At 40.0% G+C, this 20,292-nt stretch overlaps 1 protein-coding gene across 2 annotated transcripts in view; it reads right to left on the reverse strand.

Annotated features, from left to right (window-relative positions):
* Nucleotides 1–11,145, reverse strand: part of PHF3 (PHD finger protein 3) — a 57,969-nt gene extending 46,824 nt beyond the window's left edge. Inside the window, exons 1-2 of one of the 2 annotated variants that reach the window (XM_068405093.1) lie at nucleotides 10,948–11,145; nucleotides 1,651–1,919 (exon numbers count right to left, since the gene is read on the reverse strand). In XM_068405093.1, the coding sequence (XP_068261194.1) occupies nucleotides 1,651–1,894 (244 nt within the window). In that variant the 5' untranslated portion in view covers nucleotides 1,895–1,919; nucleotides 10,948–11,145. The remainder of the gene's footprint in view (nucleotides 1–1,650; nucleotides 1,920–10,947) is intronic. The other variant, XM_068405172.1, reaches the window with a different exon arrangement.
* Nucleotides 11,146–20,292: the final 9,147 nt, after the last annotated feature.

Raw genomic sequence — 20,292 nt, forward strand, 5'->3', positions numbered from 1 at the left:
GCAGTGTTTAAGGCCAGGCTGGATGAGGCTTTGAGCAACCTGGTTTAGAAGAAAGGTGTCCCTGCCTGTGGCAGGGGGGTTGGAACTAGATGATCTTTAAGGTCCCTTCCAACCCAAACCATTCTATGATTCTATGATAAATCAAATCTGTTTTGAATCCCTGAGTCTTCAGAGAGCCTGAAGTAGTAGCTCCCAAGTAAATAAGTTCGCTCACTTATTTTAATGGACAGTAACCTTAAAAATTAGTTGTAATTATGTAAGTATTAACAGTACTAATTATTGCCCTGCTGATCACTTGTAGGAGAAATACCCAACTAGTGTGCCAAAAAGCCCCCCAAAGTCTCCCCACAACTTCCAAATTATCCAGCTGTCCTCTATGAGTTAATTCAAAATTTTAAATGCAGTATAGGCTTACTGGAGGATACACAGGATGCAGTGTGAAACAAGAATCTACACCACTGGTTTATCGTAAGGAAATAAAAGATTTAGAGAGGAGGACTATGGTTTAGTTGTGTATATTGTACAGTCTTATGCACATTAAGAGTGATACAATTTTGTTTGGTGAGTTACAGAAGAAGTGTAAGGATACAGACTACAGCAAGAATAAACAAAAACATTAAGGATGGCCTCAAATAACATTCTACTAAGGTAGTAAAAAGATCAAATATCTTGTTTTGGCTTTGTAAGTTCACTTTTTCATTGCCTCAGTCAATAATCATCTTTGATTTATGGTTTTCCATGTTGTAATACCACTTAATTTAGTGAAGGTGAGAATTTAGTCTGTTAGTATAAACAAAATGCATATTATATCAGGAAACTATCAAGAGTTTCAGAAACAGCTCATAAAAGTTACTAGAAAAGAAAATGTTGATATAATCAAAGTTATCTTTGATTAACAACAGTTTTGAGAAACGAACCTAAAAAATTTTTTTTTTTTTTTAACTTCCAGTCAAATAAACACTATTAAGCACAGGGTACATTTTTGTCTCTTCCACCAAATTCAGTGTAATTTTTCCAACTGTTCATCAATAGCAACAATTTCAGAGACTGGATCACCCTTTTTTTTGTTTGATCTTCCAAAACTACTCCACAACTCCTAAGATTATTTTTATTTAAACCTTTGCTCTAAATTAGTTCCAAATCAGGTGTTTCCAAACAGTAAAAAAGAATTGTATCATCATTCCAGAGTTCTGTTTGAAGCCAACCAAAGCAAAACACCCAGAATCCAGTGTCAGCTCAGTTCTAGACCACCTAGCACTAACAGAATAACCCTGAAGTCAGACCAGTAATTTGTACAACTCATATACTCCTACTGCTAATCCGGAATTATTACATTTTTTGAAGACAACTAGCAGCTTCACTGATCAGGCACAGTACTTACACTAAACAACGACTTTAATTGGAAATAATTTACATATAGTCAAGAGAAAGCCTAAATTACTTCTGATCCAGATTAGGAGCCTTCCCCTATTGTTAGGTGACAAAGTCAGAAGGAACTGCACATAGTTTACATGCCAGGCATGTAAGCAGCGCAACAAAAAGGGCAGGAAGGAGACAGAAATCCCAAATTATTATTTCTACATTACAAAAAAGGGATGGTAGAGTATAACTGTATTTTAAATTGTAATCTTAAAAAATTGTAAGATTTACCTGTTGAACAAGGCATCTGGAAATTGGGATCATTGCTATCCAAAACGGGCAAACAGAACTGTGCACTTGCAGATCCTAGCATAGGATCCTTATTGCTGAGCATGTTCTTCAGCGAATCCTCTAAGACATTTTGACTTGTACTAAAATCCTCACAGACTTCATTCTCCAGGTTGGATCCTAGAAATAGGGCATCATCTAAGTGTTCAGTAGGAATTAAATGGTTAAATGTATCAACTATATCCATGAAGACTCCTGTGTGTCTTTCAGCCCTATAGAAAGACAAGAAAAATATCATAAGAAAATAAGCTACAAATTGTAAAACACCTAAGAAACCAGCAAATTGTTTTGGCTGTTCTGTTTTATAAAGAATGCTTAAGGTATTTTAGAATTGTAACCAAAAAAAAAAAAATCTGCTTATAGCTTAGTCTGGCTCACTGCGTATCTAAAAATCAATTCTCTAACTGATTATCTTTAAAGGAAAACCCATGCTAAGTTAATATAAACTCCGCTACCAGCATCAGAGTGCTGCCACTTCCACAGAGTGTGTATAACAAAGGTTAACTGAAACACCTCCTTTCCGGAATTTGTTTAAACCTTAACCAATCCAAGTGGGTGGAACACCAGAGGGAGGGGGAAATCAAGAACAAGTGACCTGGTTAGCAGCACTGTGAGTGCACATCTTTCTTTACCTTTAAATGTAAAAAGGTGAGGTCGGCGTCCATTAACATCAATGGAGCTGAGAAGGTTCAGGAGCTTGCCATACTAGGCCCAAAAATGAGAAGGACTATATTTCTGTTCATAGAGGAACTACCAAGTACACTTCGTAGCAAGTAACTATTTTTAAGCAGTAAGGTCTTATTTCAATTATTTTTCACCTATCATTATATTCAATAAAATTACAGAAATTTTATATGAAAATCTGACCTCAATCAAGTATACGAGAATTCTGAGCTGGCTTCAAAAGGGCCAGGAGCTTTTCAGAAACTTCAGTTTTGAAGTTGTTTAGGCAAAACTTAATGAACTGTAGTGAAAGATGGCACCTACATTTTACAAGAAGGGATTCCCTATTTCTACATCATTTCTTTGCGATTGCCGCAGGGATCCAACTAATAATGTAGAACTACACAACAGAACGGAAAAAAAAAAGTCAGCAAAATGTTTCTTCAGAAGTTTAGCATAAGCATATACTTAAGAGTGGAGAGAGATAATTATAATAAATATGGTCATGGAGGCAAGGAAAATGGAGTAGTGCCTGGATTAATCTGGCATCCAGGAAAGTCTGAGACACCTGTTTTGGCCCACACAAGGCTGTTCAAGATTTTGGAAACAGAAAAAGGACATACATTCTCTCCCGCTTCCTTCATCATCCTCCTCCCACACACTAGATACGATTTTTTTTTTTTTTGAATAAGCGCATTAATTAAAGAAGTGATATTTAGAGTTTGTAGTGCTTGAATTACTCTCTAGATCCCTGTTCCAGCAACCTGCCACTAAATAATTCCAGTACTTACTCATGCTGACTAGCACAGTTAAGTATGCTTCCTTATACACGTTAATGAGACATTCCTGTTTTAATGATCAACATGGAAAATCCTAGCCTTGCACATATAAGACCTTTGGTACAGTTTCAACCCTATTTATGTAATTTATTTAATTTGACAAGTTTACAAAAACGACATGTGAGCACGAAAAATGTTTTGTTTTAAAAACATGAAAAACTTTCTTCCTTCTCCCATAGGGCAGGCTCAGAGGAAAACAATGGTCAGGTATGGCACTATGCCTTTGCAGAGCATGGCGTCTTTACAGTATCTGCACACTAACCATGACAAAACAGTCTAATACACAACATCCTACTGACCAAACAGCCAGCAAGAAGGAAAGTCAGGCCAAATCGGGAGCATTAAGTAAGTAGGTAACAATCTTACAGCAGCAAGTATGTTATAATTTGAAAGCTCTTTACACCAAAAAATGACTAGTTCTATCAAGCAATGCAGTGCATCTACATATACACCATGCCAACTAGCACCTATAGCAGTCCACATTCTTTTCACAGTTGTCAAAATAATTTCCAAATTTGGCAACAAATAAAGTAGCAAACTAATGGAGGAAGTGCTATGCTGCACTGTAAAATCTATTTTTATTATGCCACGTAGTTACAACAATACGATACAATACAGGATAAACTACAAGAGTTGCAGTGGCTCAAAGAAAGAAAATAATTACAAATGCCCCAACCCAGTACTTTAAAACACCTTTCTGTTTCCAGGTTTTTTTCATATTAGCATCACACGAGCACAAGAGTAACAGACACAGGATAAAATGATGGTGAACCCCGACACTAACAAGTGCCCATGACAGTGCAATAGAACACCCATGAATTACTGTAAAAAATCTTTTGTACCTAATATTAAAGAGTGGCAGGGGCTTTGAACACATTTACAACAGTATATCTCAGGTTTCTTTCTGGATAAGAGGGGCCAATTTATATAATTGTTACTAACATGGCTGTTAGCAAAGCAGTGCTGACCACTGCATTAAGAGCAGTGTTAAACACTTTGAACACCAGAATAAAATAGCCAGAGGTATAGGTAAAAACACAGTTAAGTTTTTCATGGTCACTTATTTCCAAAGATAACTCTAACCGCTCAGAAGAGGAATGTATTGTTCCCCTGCAACACAGCTGTGTCCTCCACTTGAACCCTAAAGGCCAGCAGCTTGGCATCACTCACAGCAAAATTGCACATACCAAGCTTACTCCCATTGCACAATAATTCAAAAGCGTTTTCCCACTGGGTAGTTAATCAGAAGCAACAGAATATGAAGAGTCTCATGTATGGAGAACCAGTGAGAAGAGGAGCGTTCACAAATGAGGCAAAGGAGCAAATGACAGAGGAGGAAATCCCAGCCAGATTCAATCTGGACAGTTGTGAAAGTTCTCCCACCCACTGGCTCCTGGAGCATCAGGCCATGTACTGATGAGACTGCTACAGCACACAACACAGCAAGATACAGCAGTGTGGGTGAACTGAGATCTGACCATGAAGAAAAGCTAAAGGTATAGAGCGTATTCTCCTCAATTCCTTAAATAAAGTACATTTCTCTTACACTTTTGAGACTGATTTGTTTCAATCAGCCCCCCACTACAACAATAGTACTCATAGAAGTAACCCATCAACTAAAATCTTTCATTATTAAGTGATCTATCATTAAAACCAACCTTGTTAAAGAAAGAAAACATGTCAGTTAAACATGACTTCCAGAATTTCTCCCACATTATGTTTACCATAAAATCTCTTCATGCTCTAACAATTTTCTTTCCCAGTCTGAGTCTTCCAGCTTATAACACTCACTTCTTCAGTTGTTGAGTTACTTTAATTAAGTTAGGCATATCATAATATTGCCTAAAATCCCAACAAATACTGGTATGAAATAAACATGCTGTAGGATCTGTTATGGTAGATTTTTATCTTGTTCCCATTTACTACTTTTTCATTACATCTCTAGCAGCTCTACGTGACTTTCCAAAATTAAAAGATAAATAGCCAGAACGATCACTTGCCAAGGAAAGAAACTGAGATCTCAAACAAGCGTATCCTTTCCAACTAACCTTTGAGGGGAAGGAAGACTAATATCTGGACAACAGATACTGTACATCTTTAAGGCTTCTCATTGTTTAGTTTGTCTGTGAAAGAAGTAAAAAATTACTCCAGTTCCTGTTGTATTATTTTCTCATTGGAACAGAACAAAATAGTTTAGCAGAGACATCCAACTGCATCAGCATGTCTCTACCATCTTATCTAAAATCCACTTCAAGCAGAGGCAATCACAAATTGTATACACCACTAGAAATTGTGTTTCTTAGCTGATGTACAGGCCAAGCATACTCTGTCTTTGCATTTTAAATTAAGTCTCCCTTAAACGCTAGGTATGTGCAAGTGTGTAATTTTCCAACTACATATCTGGATTTTTATCAGATATATTTGTCTTGATATTTTATTATTTTCCTTTATGTATGTTTTATTCAGTTTTAATGGTATTCCTACATCATTAATTTCACTGAGCAAAAGTTAGGTTTCACACTTTTAAATAGCATTCACTGTAATTACTTTCTCTCCTCCCCTCTCTGCCCAGGGGGTGACTTTCGTATATTAGTTTAAATTTTAAACTTGACTTTCATATATTAGATTATTTTTTAAACTTAAGAATATAAAACGGAAGTTCCTGTGTTTTTAATGATTGTCAATTGAAAAAGAAATCTGGTTTATGAAAGTCCTAAGAAGTTGGACTTCAGAAAAATAAAATATTTCTACAAAGAAATTTAACAAAAAAAAAGTTCTAAATTTGGAACAAGGGGGGAAAAAAAATCTGAAGGAACCTAACCAAAGAAATGAAAAAAGCTCACACTGCTTATTTAGGGTACTCAAAATCCTAGACATTGAAAATCCTATCTACTTTATTGACCTACCTGAATCAGAGAGTCTGGAGCTGCTGAAGATAGCGTAGTAACATTACAATTCCTTCCATTTCATTTATTTACCTTTCTGAATAGTGGCTGTTGCTTCCAAGTTACTGAATCTGGCTAGTGCTTTTAAAAGCTTTTGTAAATCTAGTTATTGACTGGACTAATGTTGGAAACATTGCACCACTCAAAATACAAGACTTGGTTTGTTGTCCTGTAAACACCTTCCTTCTGCTTAAGCAGACCAAATGACTGAGAGCAAGGACTAGTCATAACAACAGTCCATACTATATTTATTTCTTCAAGTAGTAGTAGTAAATGCTGGATAGAAAGGTATACAAAAGAGCTATTTGGATGAATAGCATCTTATAGGTCAAAACAAATGTGAAAGGCTGACTCAGCACTGTCACAGAGGACTCAAATAATAAGTAACAATAACTGACAAAAACTTTTCAGCAAAAGAGGGAAATCGCACCTTAATTGACATGAAATTAGCCAACACCACAGACAGTTAAAAAAAAAAAAAATCCCTCGCCTGAGTCTTCTGGTAATTACTGCACCTAAAAAGAGCATTCAAAGTATCAAATGTCTTTGTTCACTGCAGCTGTGATGTCAGACCACACTCCATGTGCTCACTGATACCTTGACACTTACAACCCACCCACCAACCAATGTAGCTTCAAAGTGCTGATGCTCAGCACAGGCAAGTTTTACTATCATCTTCCTCTTTCCTTGTATACAAAACCTTACAGTTTAAGGTCACAAGCACCTAACTGAAAATTAACTCTAAGTTACCAGATATCCGTGTTTTAAGCACTAGAAGTTGTATTCATTCTCACAGCATTTATGGATATTACAGCACCAAAAGCCACAACTGAGACTCGGGTCCTCTGTAGTAACAGATTTTGGCCAACAAAAGCTCAGAGTCTAAACACATCATGGGATAAAAAAGGAAACCAATACCAGACAGTGTATTAGCGGCACAGTTGGTAAGAAAACCTCAACTTTACAACTCTCACGCCAATGCGCTTTCTACTCTGGTTCACATTGGCTCAAATTCCATCATCTAGGGCAGTCTTCAAGAACTAAATTAACTGACAAAACATTTTTGACAGGACAAGGAATTTGATTTATGAGCATATGAATTGCAATATAACCACAAAAATGTGTTTGGAATTGTTAAAGAAAAGTTCAGTGTCCGTTCTCAAAAAAAGGATACAATGTTTGGATGGAACATGGTTTGCTAAGCTTTGGCCTTTAAGCATAATCAAATTTGATTTTTCTTGTTCACCCATCTCCTATCAAACAGGACACTGTCAAAGACCTGCCTAACAGCAACATGTCCTCAACAGGTTTATTTGAAACATCAATATTGCTGTAAAGGAGGCCCAGGTTCACTGAAAAAGCTGTGCACCAGAAACATCAACCTGTAAGTACCCATATGCCACTTGTTCCCTTATTTAAAACACCTATTTATTATTATTTTAATCCCTCATTTAAAATTAGCTTTTAGTGACACCAAAACCAAAGCCCTGCCACAGATCAAAGGACAAGCGTACATCTGAGCATTTCATTCATTCTTAACCAGTTCTTCTATACCATTTTTGAGTTCCACTCACCCTAAAGTCTTCAGACACCACCTGACCCAAATCTTATCACCCAGTTACTGAAATCTCCATAGTCTGACACATCAAATAATAACCACATCCCAAAATCTATCTACAATCAGAAGGTATATGCTGCTCCACTCACTGACACAGCAGATCCCTTACTACTTGTTATCACACTATTTGAAAGCAGGGCAGACAGTTCAAGAAATTTTCTTTATTAAACCTTCACTATCAAAAAGAATTACATTTACCAGCCAGAACTGTACCTCATTTCAGTGAATAGGAAGAAAAAGTAAATTTCAAACAAAGGATTTAAGTAGAAGACAAAGAAATGCAGAAAAAGTATAGAGAAACCTTTTCTTAATCATACAAGATCACATTATTGTATCACAGAAAATCAACTTAACAGTTCTCTTTTGAGCAGTTAACCTCTCCTCAAAAATAATACATTCCTCACCCTCACCTTGCAGCTAGAAGAGGCACAAAGTGCTGCACTAGAAGTTGTGTTCTATCCCAAAAATGTCTTTACATTGTGAAATTTTTCAAGCGTACTTTGTAGACTGTTTTCCTTTGCATCAATATTATTTAATTTTACAAAAATTAAGCATAATGGAAGATTATACATCATTTTATTCATCTCTCCATCACAGCATATACCCCTAGAATTTGTAAGCTCACTACCAAGAGACATTTCCCTGAAAAGAAAAACACAAGAACAGATTATTTTCCCATCACTACTAATATACTCTTCAACTATTTTCCACCCTCAAGTTCCTCAAGAATTTTTTCAAGTATTTTCAGCTTGAACATAGTATAAATGTTAAGCTGTGTAACAGGTTACCCTGATTATCAGTCACCCCAGATAGAATAATTTCATTTGTAACACCTTTTGAATTTGTCAGTCTCTCTCTGATAAAGATTCATTTGGAAACACACATTAGAATTAGTTTTTTTTTCAGAAAGAGTTAGAAGCTTAATGGTTAAGCCACATGTAGTTTTCCCCAGAAATATACCATCCATCATGTAGCTATACAGATACCACTCAGGCAGATGTCACAAGTTGTCCGTATTTTTCACTTTTTGCTGCTATATTGTGAACATTCATTTCCCAATTTAATGGACTTTGTCACCGATACTTCATAATATCACCTTTCAAAAATATTCCTTTCCCATTAGAAAAAAAGTTTCTGACATTATATGCCAGAATAATATAATAAAACAATGAAAGTTTAATTGCTACAAATAATTTATCTCCCCTTAGTATTTTTAAGACTTGGATTTAACAATATTTAAGTGGAGCAGGGAAATTTTTTTTTTAATGCAAACTTCCATTAAAATAACAGCTAAAAAAATTTCATACAGCATACATCAGCTCAAAATGAGTAGTATTTACTCCATGAGGTAGAGCTAAGCCTTCTGAAAAGAGCAAGTCACAGAAGTATGGCAGATAATTACAGACTTTTTAGAGCTTTTGCTTTCTCAGAAACACCTTACCACTGTGTTGAATTACTTCAGTTAACTATACTGAATTAGATCTAGCCAGCATGGTTTGTAGTTACGTGCCCTTTCAGCTGCTTGAAATTCATGAAGGTTTGCAAATGTAAAATACAGAAAAAAAACTGAATGACTAACAAGCAATGACAGCTGAAAAAATCTAGGTGTTCAGAACTCCGTATTTATATGTACAGTCATTAAAGTTAACTACAGAAATTAAAAGCAGAAGCTACTTGGTAAAGCAAAGAGAGCTGAGCAGCAGTTTCATTGTGGGCTACATACCAAGGGGAAAGACCATTCAAAGTTAAATTATTCCAAGAAACAGAAAATCCAGGTTTTCAAGAACTCCCTTACAGATTAATTTATTAAGCAAAACAAACCATGAACTAGTGGTGTTAAAGAAATGCCAGATGTTTACTACCCTTACATTTAATCCTACCATATTTCCACTGCTTAGCAACGTTAGCATCCATTTTTACAGAAGTAAATGTAGAGAAATTAGGTAATGGATTAACAGCCACATAAAAGACAACACCACAACTACAATTTGTATGGTACAGCTGTTGTCATCCCATGTTCCTGTGTTCCCTTCCTCACCTTATGCTTCATTCTGAAGGCTACTACTACTAACTCAACCTACACTGCACAGAATGCTCTTTCTCCAAACCCTCACCTCATGGCTATAACAGGTTTCCATTGTGCAGACCATACAGAAAGCACACTCGCAATCACATGACCAATTGCTCTTCTAAAACCTTATAAATATTAATTATTTGCATTCCAGCAGCAAACAAGAAGGGTGGACCCATTGCCTCAGAAAGAGCACTTAATCCGAGAACAGAATCTGGAAATACCACCAGGCCACTGAATCCCTCGGGTACTGCTGGTGACCACGTTTTCTCCAGCACTTCCAACACTGGGCACTATACAGAAGAGTTAAACACAGAAATTGTTGATGATGCTAAGTTTGAGAGACAGGAGGAGGAGCCCGGCACAGATCAGACTAATAGCAGGAAGAACAGCAGGGTCTAAATTGGTGCTTGTTCCTCAGGTTTGTATGGGGCAAGAAGGCATCAGCGGCTCAAGAAGTGGGAAGGAACAAGCACTGCCAAGAAGGGGCAAGACCTAGTAAAACGGGCAGGAAAGGCGGTGCCGCAGAGCCAGCAGCAGCGCGGCTCCGGGCAGAGAGCCTGCGGCAGGGTCCAGCACAGACGCCGGGGCGGGCGGGGAAAGAGAGGCCGCCGCAAGCAGCGAGGCCGGGGCCAGAGCGCCATGTCAGGTGGCAAGGCGAGGAGCCCGGGACCCGGCCGGCCCGGGGCCCACGGGGCGCAGCCTCCGCAAGGTCAGCGCCGGCGCCGCGGGGCCGCGTCCGGACAGAACGGAGCAGCCGGGGCTCGGCCGGGGAGCGCCCCTCGGGCCCACAGCCAGACCGCGGGCCACCTCTGCACAAGGGCCGCCGGCGGCTACCCCTCCGCGCCCAGCCCGTGCCGGCGGCGCCGCGGCGGAAGCAGGCCGCGTCGCGCCCGGGCCGACCCGCCGCGCTGGGCCCCGCCACCAGGCCAGGCCAGGCCGCGGCCCCACCACCGTCGCGGCAGGCCCAGCCCAGCCCAACCCTGTCCAGCCCGGCCACCCGCCGCGCCTCGGCGAAAGCAGGGCGAGGCCGCGCAGCGCGGCGGGCCCCTTCGCCCTCCCCTTTCCCCCTCTACCTGCCGTGGCCCGGCGGCGGTAACTCACCCTTCGCCGCCGCCCAGCGCTGCCCCGGAGCCGCAGAGGAAGGACGCGGCGGCCGCGCCAAAGGGAGAGAGGGCGGCGGCGCGCGCAGCCCCGAGGCCTGTCGGAGCGGGGGTGCGCGCGAGCTTCCCCCCTCCCCCGGCCCAGGTGGTCCCACTCGGCTCGCGGTGCCGGCCGCGTGCCCGCTGCCCCGTAGGCGCGCCCCCGCGGCGTCAGGCGAGTGGCGCCGCGCCGGGCCCGGCCGCTCACGTGACGGCGCTGTTTACGGGGGGGCGGGTAGCTGCGCAGGCGCTGGGCCGCGGTGGGCCGGGGGTGGCGGGGAGCGGGTCTCCAGCGCCGCGGGGCGCCGGGCCGGGCCGGCCTTTTGGTGTGTTTCGTGCCGGCTGCTGCCTCTTCGCGGCGAGACCTGCCGCCCCGTGACATAACTGCGCTCACGGCCGCCCGCCGCGCAAGGCCCCGCGAAGGGCCTGTTACCTGAGCCGGCCTCCATGGCTCGCCCGGGGGTGTTGCGGGCACCCTCGCGGGGCTCGGGGGCCGAAACAGTGGGAAGCGCCTGGGTGGCGGCCCCACGGCCACAGCTGCGCGGGCCGGGCCGTGCGCCTGACAGGCCTCGGCCTGCGGGCCGGTGGAGGGTGGACGGGAGGGCCTGCGGGTTTTCCCTTTAACCCCGTGGCGCAGTAGACAGCAGGGCGCAGGCCGCTGCCCCGGCGGAGGATGGCCGGCCCGGCGCCGCTCCGACTGGTGCGTGTGTAATTGGGCGGCCTTTGTCTGCGTATAGCAGCTGCCACCCTCCTGGGAGCAGTCCGTGTTACACAACCTGATTGCTGATTCCTTCCTGCGCGCCGGCGGCCTTGGGCAGTTCCCTTCAACTCAGTGTGACACGTTCATCAGTTACTACAGGTTGAACAGGAACAGTCTCCAAAGGCGCAGTCCCTGGGAGAAATGTCTTATGCTGCCTCTCAGCACGTGCGTTTTCTCCTTGGCCTCTTGGGTAACAATTTCTCCATATGCACTATCGGTACCTGTGTCACACATTCACAGGAATCCCTGCTGAAGGGGCTTTTATGATGTGAGTTTGTCACATCATCAGCACCTGAAGTAATGTAGTCTCTACATAATGTTATCTAAGAAAAGGACTCTCTAATTTGCATTGTAGTATTAGTTAAATGCAACGTATTGTCATGCTGCTTTCAGCCTGGTGGCTAGCATGAAGTGCAGTACTGGGGGTTTATTGCATACACCAAGTTTCAAATTCAATACACTCCCAAAAGAGAAACAGATTTTGAACATTATTTCTAAAAGTCAAACTTAGAATTATCTTCTGAATGACTGTATGTTAACGCCGCCTTTACATATTTCTCATACTCTGTAATGAAAAGCAAACATTTTATGATATCAGGACAAATAGAATAACAAAAAGATAAGGAAGTTAAAATGGATTGTTTTGCCTTTTGTTTCTTTTTTAGGTTTTGTTTTGAGTCTTTGAGATGCGCATTTTCTAGGGCCTTCTGTGGTGCCGTAGAGGCTGAAATACATTAAATAATTCTCTTGCTACCATCACAGTAAGAGAGGAGGCTTTAAATGGAAGGCATGGTAACGTACTGACATTTTCAGCCACTACACAGGGTAGTTGCCACAAGATAGGTAACACCTTTGAAGCAGAGCACAGTTTTTAACCCACTCAAAATTTTTTCTCTCTCCTTCTTAAATCACTTTTTTGCAAATCACCACAAGTTTTTTTTTTTTCCAGTTTTCTTTCTGTGCTTTCACAGTTTTAGAAATTCTTCTTCCCAGGGCAAGCATCTTTTAAAAAATACTGCCTTCTTACAATGGCACAGAACTGAGCTACTGGGCTGGCTTTTTAGGCACAGTCAACAAGGTGCTAAACCTCTGATGCATTGTCGAGATTATACTAAGAAATGAAATCACTGTCTGAAGTGAAATTCAGTTAAACACATTTGCATCACAAATTTTCCGGCATTCAACCCTTTTGATCTCATTACTTTTGACACAAGCAGCAGGCAAAGCACTGCTAGTAATCTGGTCATTGTTCGTTGCCCTATTCAGTTCATTCTTTACACTTTCAAAAGTCATGTAACTCCAGTCACCCATTAATAGAGTTTGTATACTTCTCTTTAGCCATGACCCATGCTGTGCCTGTCCCTTTATAGTCACAACTGCCTGTCCCATCCATAGTGAACTTGCCCACCTGTAGCACCTATGTTGTGGTTTAATTAAACATTTTTTTAAAAAAAGAAAAAACACCACAATGGACAATTTAATAGGTATTACAGGGGTCTTTGTATACTATGACAGATCAGCTATACACAATTACAATTGCACCATCTGCTATCTTTCCTAGCAATGTTTTTATCGTGTCATCCCATTACACATGAGCTACTTGGTAATAGTCCAGATCTTGCAAGTTGTTTCCATTGGAAAGTAACCTATTATTTATTTTCAGGAAGCAGTCTGCTAGTGCCCTGAACACAAGAGAAAGCAGCAGCAGCAGAAGGCAGTTTCTTTGCTTATAGTTCCAAGTCTCTTTTCAGCCACAACTCTTTCCAAGAGGTTCCTGAATTATTTTCCTTACAGCCCTCCCCTGCCCTTCCATGTTTTTTTCTAAATAGTATTTTTGCAAATATGCTATACACAGTCAGGTACCATACTGGTCTTAAACATGGCTCACTTTTGAGTGTTAATTACTAGTTCTGCAGTTGTCAAAATGTAGGAAGGAGTTAGATTGCTCCATACACTTAACTGGATAAAGAACTCACTGGGTATGGTAGCAGACTAATGGGTTTTCTCCTATGCTGCAGGGTAGTGTTTGCTACTGTCAAAAGCTGAGGTATGTTACAGCAGTAGGCCAATAACTATTCGAGCAAAGTCTCACAGGAACATCTTTTTTTGGCTGGGTATGTCTATTTGAATTTTCTCAAGATACTTGATTTAAATGATTTAAAACCCAAGCATTGCATTTATTTTGTAAATTACATAACTTCTCAGAATGTCATACAAAGCAGAATTAGACCTCTGAAAGAAATTATAGTATATATACTACAGCAGCAGTTGCATTTATCTGCTGAATTTACAACACTGAACAAGCTTATTTTTTGCTGCTGTCTGTTTTCTGAAAGGTCATAAATATTACATTTGCACCTCTTAATAATTAGATAACTGTCTTTCATACCACATTTGCCATGATTTTTCCCAGGGTGAACAGCAGACTGCCTGTTCACAGTATCCAGGATTTGCCAGTATCAATAGTTCAGGAAGCTCCATAGTTAGCTCATTTGAAGCCTGTTGGATGTAAATTGTTGTGAACTAGTATCCTCAGCAAAATTTAAAACTGTTAGTTCTTCAGGACTTTTCTATTTCTTATTGTAATAAGAATTCCTTGACTTTTTCAAATGCACAACAATAACAGCTACTAATCTAAAATTTTCTAGTCCCATAGTGAAAATGCACATCTTTTTATTAACAATACCTGATTTTGACACTATTTTTCTTTTCATTGCCCACCTTTCCTTGCTTTAGTTAGTACAGGAACTGTAACATGTTCCACTTTACCCACTTTGCAGGAAGATTAATATAAGATCATTCTCTTTCCCCACATGAAGACTCGTTAGCGGCTGCCAGTCATTGGATCAAACAGCAGTTGCATGTCATAATCTAGAAAGCAGCAGAAAACCATTCAGTTCCACAGGTGAAAGGGACTGTGGCTTTTAAAATTAACACGACGGCTTGGTGAACAAAGGTGAGGTTGTGAAGACAAAGGATGTTTAGCCATTGGTTGTATGACTAAGGGTAGATTTTAGCAGAGAGATGAAACATACAGAAGCTACAAGCTATTTATTAAGAATTATCCAATGGAATGCACAGAATCAAGACTGAAAAAAGACATTTTATCCCAGAAGACAAGACGAAGTTGCAATTATTTGCAGAGATTTGTGTAAACCAGGAAGAAAAAAATCCTTGAATGATGTTTTGGAGCACTAGAGGAAAACAAACTACGATAGCTAGCACAAAACAGGCCTTTGAGACTTATCTCCCAAACGAGTTTGGGCAGTTGCCTGTGGAACTGCTGCTAGAGTTACTAATCCTCTGAATACCTGAGATTTCACTCTAGTACTGTTTACCTTCATTTTTATTTTCTGTGGAGACAATCATATGGTAGTAAATGATAGTAAAAAATCATTTTATTTTGAATAAATACTCATTTGATATTTATCAGGGCTTTTTTTTTCTATATATCTGTAAGGAGAGGTCTGAGAGAGCATCAATTATTATTTTAAGAAAATTGTATTCATATAAGTAATTGCCTATATGTATTCCTATAGCTTTATTCATATGCATTGCAGTGTGTACATGATATATCTTGCATTAAAAATCTGTACAAGTTTTCTGACTTGTGAGATTTCTTCTCTGCTTTTCCAGTAAGGTTGAGCATTGTATTTCCTTGGCATACACGTTCCCCATTCATCTCTAGACTCTATGCATGTTCAATAGCCAGTTGTCTTAAGTGTTCTTCCTGCCAAGGAGTGTGATACTGCATGAAGTGGCAGGGGCGCGGGCACAGTGCTAGAAGTAGAGACTGGCAGTATGCGTTTTTGATGGGATTGCTGGATTGTGGGGCTCTTCTGTTGAATATCAGAGCACAGAAACAAGAGACCTTAATATGACCACTGTACAGAAATAAGCAAATTGTTTCTTAATCACGATTCTAAATTTAAAAAAATGTAAATAAAGACTAAAGAAAAATATAATAAAATAAATTAGTTTATGAATGAAGTATATATGATACACCACTCTGGAAAGCAAAAATCAAATGAAAGACCTTAAAAGATTCAAAGTTTGAATTTGATATTGCTAAAAATCCTCCAGCCTGTTGGCGAAGAAATCTTATTAAGCACACATGCTTTAGTTTGAATTCATCTGTCTTGGACAAATGTAATAAGGACTATGCATGCCATTCTGATCTTCCTCTGCACAATTCTTGACCATATTCTAGGTTTCATGAAAATGCAATTGAATAATTATATCTATATAGATATATATTTTGTGGGTTTATGTATGATAATATATTCTTTATTTATATTTATTATAATCATGTATACACATATCTGAAAGAGCAGTTCCAAAATCAATTGTTGAGAAATTCCACTCGCCCTCTCTTCAGCCTTCCGTTATTATCTGTTACTGTCTCCCGCTTTTTCTACCTTAAAACTGTTCTACTAAATCTCCTTCTCCAGTTTAACTAACAAATTCCTAGTGTGGCATCAGAACCTCTGGAAAATCCATTCTGCATTTTATTCCACCTATTTTTTTCCCCTCAGAATTTGTTATTATCACAGGCCCAAAGCTGCCCTACTCATGTTGTTCCCCAGTCTTATATATAGATACTGAACTTGCTAACCTCCGGCTATACAGTAATATATTTGCAGTCTGAATGAGGAGGAACCTCCATAGCTGTGCATCACAAACATTATATGATGTGGAGTGCTCATGGGGATGCTGGCTGTGAACCACTCAGCTCTGCAGTAAATCCGTGCCTTGCCTTGGTGTCCTGCCGACACAGACAGGCCTCTGTTCCCAGCATTCCTCAGGGAGGGAGGTTGGGTATGTAGGGAGACAACTGCAGTTGCATGGTTCAATCCCACCCTTAGCTACAATAGACACAAAAAACTGTGCCCCTGGGTGCCTGACTTTGACTTTGGCACAGTAAACAAATGGAATAATATAGAATAGAATAGAATAGAATAGAATAGAATAGAATAGAATAGAATAGAATAGAATAGAATATTTCAGTTGGAAGGGACCTACAACGATCATCTAGTCCAACTGCCTGACCACTGCAGGGCTGGCCAAAAAGTTAAAGCATTGTCCAGATGCGTCTTAAACACTGACAGGCTTGGAACATTGACCACCTCTCTAGGAAGCCTGTTCCAGTGTTTGACCGTCCTCTTGGTAAAGAAATGCTTCCGTCCAGTCTAAAGCTCCCCTTGGCACAGCTTTGAAACATTCCCACACATCCTGTCACTGAATACCAGGGAGAAGAGATCAGCACCTCTTGCCTCTGAACTTGAAATGTGATTTCCAATTTTGGACATTGGCATTTTCCAGTCTCTACAACTAGAAAATATGAAGCTCTCTGGGATTGCTTCCATGTGAGATATTCTCATTCTACATCCTTATTTCCATAAACTTTGTAGCCTTTGTCTTCTTATTCAACACTGAGACACAATAGAGAAAGATGGATTTTAGGAGCAATTAAGCCAGCTGGACCAGATGGGGTGCATGAAAAGGTACCGTTGGAGCTGGCTGAAGTTGGTGTGAGACAAGTGAAATAGAAATTACCAAGCATTTCTGGACAGGGAAAACAGGAACAAAATAAGGAAGTCAAGAACTTGTGAGGTCAACACTCTCAAGGCATGAAACAAGCCTTATACAGCAAAGAGCTAACTGAGATCAGACATCTGAATGAAGCCTGAGAATGAGAGAAGTAGAAAAGCTCAAGTCAGGTTTGTGATTAAACACAAATGTGGGGAAGTTTGCACGCTCTGCAGCAGAAGGATAGCCTCCTTAACAACACAAAGTGATCGGATTATTATAAAATTGTCTGACTGATTAGATTAAAATGGGAAATGGCCACCAAGTGTCTGCCTAGAAAAATAAAAGCCTGCCCATTAGCCAAATTAATCCCAACTGGCTAAAGACATGATGCAGAGACACTCCATGTGGGGAGACCCAAGGCAGTGCCTGAGAGCATCAAGGCTCCGTGGCTCCTGCCAGGTATCCATCCTCTGTAGCATCCTACAAGGAACTGCCTGTTAAAAGGAAGGGAGAAGTGAGAATCCTGCCATACAAATGGTGGAGAGGAGAGTAGGGTAGCCCATCCCTGGGACAGGGGTGTATGTGTTAATGTAGAAAACCTTGTATATCAATCTTAAAGGGATGATTGTACCTGCAGTATAAGGGAACCCCTTCACGGTTTTGCAGATCTGCTATGCCCTCATTGCCTTTATGTGCTTTTATTAGGATGAATTGACAGTTGTTGTAGAGTTGAATTGAAATGTTAAAGTTCAGGGGTTGCATGCCCTACCTTGTGATGCACAGATTTACTGGGGAATTGAAGAAGGCAAACTAAGTAGTGTGCAGCCTCCTATTAGTGCCAGCGAATGAAGTGTGTGACAATGCTGAAGCATCACTGTCCTGTTCAGATCAGTATCATAACTATGGTCTTGTGGATTGGGAAAAAGAGTTTATTGCCTTCAATTATTTCTCCTCCAAAGCCCAAATGTAATTCAAGTTCTGTCTTCTTCAGAACAAGCATCTGTGAAACTTGCTGACAAAGTATTGTCATGTGCAGTTTTATATGAAGGGTAAGTAAGGATCTGCTACTGCTGTTATTCCACCAATAAAGTGGAATTAAGACTGCAGCCCACTAGAAAATACCCTTTCCACATACTTATTTAGGTTTTGTTACACTGACACAGGTTACGTGTAGCGTTGAGACTGAATGCCTTCTACTACTTGAGTATTTCTATGTTGAGCATTCCCATTTATCTAAACACTGTGGTTCCTGGTTTTCTTCAGCTACGCTTTGAAAGAGTTCTCATTTGAATCAGAAATTGAAGCAGGCAACTTGATCTTCTGGCACTGTCCTTATCATTTCTTGTCAGATCACTATTTAACCACTATTACCTCACAAAGATGTTTTCCACCGATAAGTAACTAGTGGTGTTATTGAGATAATGAATTATCAATGTACTGAGGACAGAATGCGTTAGAACAATATCTGTCCAAATTAACAGCGTTCATGCAGGTGATCATCAAGAGGAAAATAATACCTAATAAGGCTTGCTGTGGTTACCTGTAGCATGAATCCATATCAATAAAAATCAAATCAGGTTATAATTGTCAATGTTTATTACACATTAAGAGCAGGGTATATTGAGAGAAATACCTAATACTAGCTGATAGTTTGAACTATTGCACTTAGACGAGTTAAGTGACATTTATTACAACTACCTGTAGGTATCAACATGCAAACTGAATTTGTTGTCCCATGCTCCCTTTACAGACTGTGCTCTCACCTTTAGAGAGCTTTTTATCTAACCTATTTTAGCTATCTCTTTTAGCATATGGTTAGTTGCCTGACAAGTGCAAAATCCCTTACACTGAGTATAAGAGAAGCCTCTACTCACATATAGAAGTCCGTATTTGTTTAGATGAGTCCCTCCCAGCTATTAAAAAAACACAACAAATTTCAGCCTGATTTTAAGATTTGAATTCAACTGGCAAATTAGAATTACTTTTTATTACAGTGATGATAACCTCAGTAGGGATTACATAAATAAGATGATAACATTGTTCCAAATAGATTACTGATCTCCAGTTTGACAACCTCCCCCATAGTTACAGAAAATACTTGCTTAATGATACAGCAAAATCCCAAATCTAAAATATTATTTTGAATACTACCTCTCAGTAACTATTTAAATTGTGTTGCACAGTATTATTAATGCTGCACCGTCAAGCATTCAGAAGCTTAAAAATCATACAGGTAAGGTCATCTATGAAACCTTAGTCTGGCCCTCTCAAATACAAATACCTAATTACACAAGCTTTTCCCCCCATGTCACTTGCAAGGATGAACAATGCTCAGATGAATGAGCAGCACTTTACTACTTTTCTTATGGCCAAAGAAGAACTTAAGTCTAACCTAGAATTTGTACTCAATTCAGAATTCCACATTTTCCTGCTGGTTCTTATGGAATATTACAGATGGGTCTGATTACTTGAGAAATTACTGCTTACCTCCACAGCTGCTCTCCTTATGTGAGGTCTAGAATGATTGGATTTTTATACATGGAGAACTGAAGACCAGGGAGATTAACAATCAGAAGTATTAACTGGTTTTGAGTACGCAAGTCTGAAATGCTTCAAGACTGTTCAGAAATATGTAGTACTACATAATTTCATATATATATATAAGTACAGTTTTTACAGAATTCAGTTGAAAAAAGACTGCTTAGCACTTCCGAGAGTCACATTCAAGAGAATCACATTTAACTTTATACTTGATTTTGGATATCCAGTTATAGAACATCTTGTTTGACTATCTTTCCTCAGCATTATTTAGGGATTACGTGACAGAACAATATAGAGAACCCATCAGTTTGCTGCTGCAATAATTGCAAGATCATGCTCTCCTTCTCCCCCTATTTCCCATATTTAACTTCTGCTACATGCTAAGGAATCCTATAAATACTAGCACCATTTACAAACCATACTCACCCAAGCGATTAGGTCCACAGCACAAGACAGAGTCTAGTAGACAAAAAT

The sequence above is a fragment of the Nyctibius grandis genome, chromosome 1 (genome assembly GCF_013368605.1).
Source record: "Nyctibius grandis isolate bNycGra1 chromosome 1, bNycGra1.pri, whole genome shotgun sequence".
Classification (NCBI taxonomy): Eukaryota; Metazoa; Chordata; class Aves; order Nyctibiiformes; family Nyctibiidae; genus Nyctibius; species Nyctibius grandis.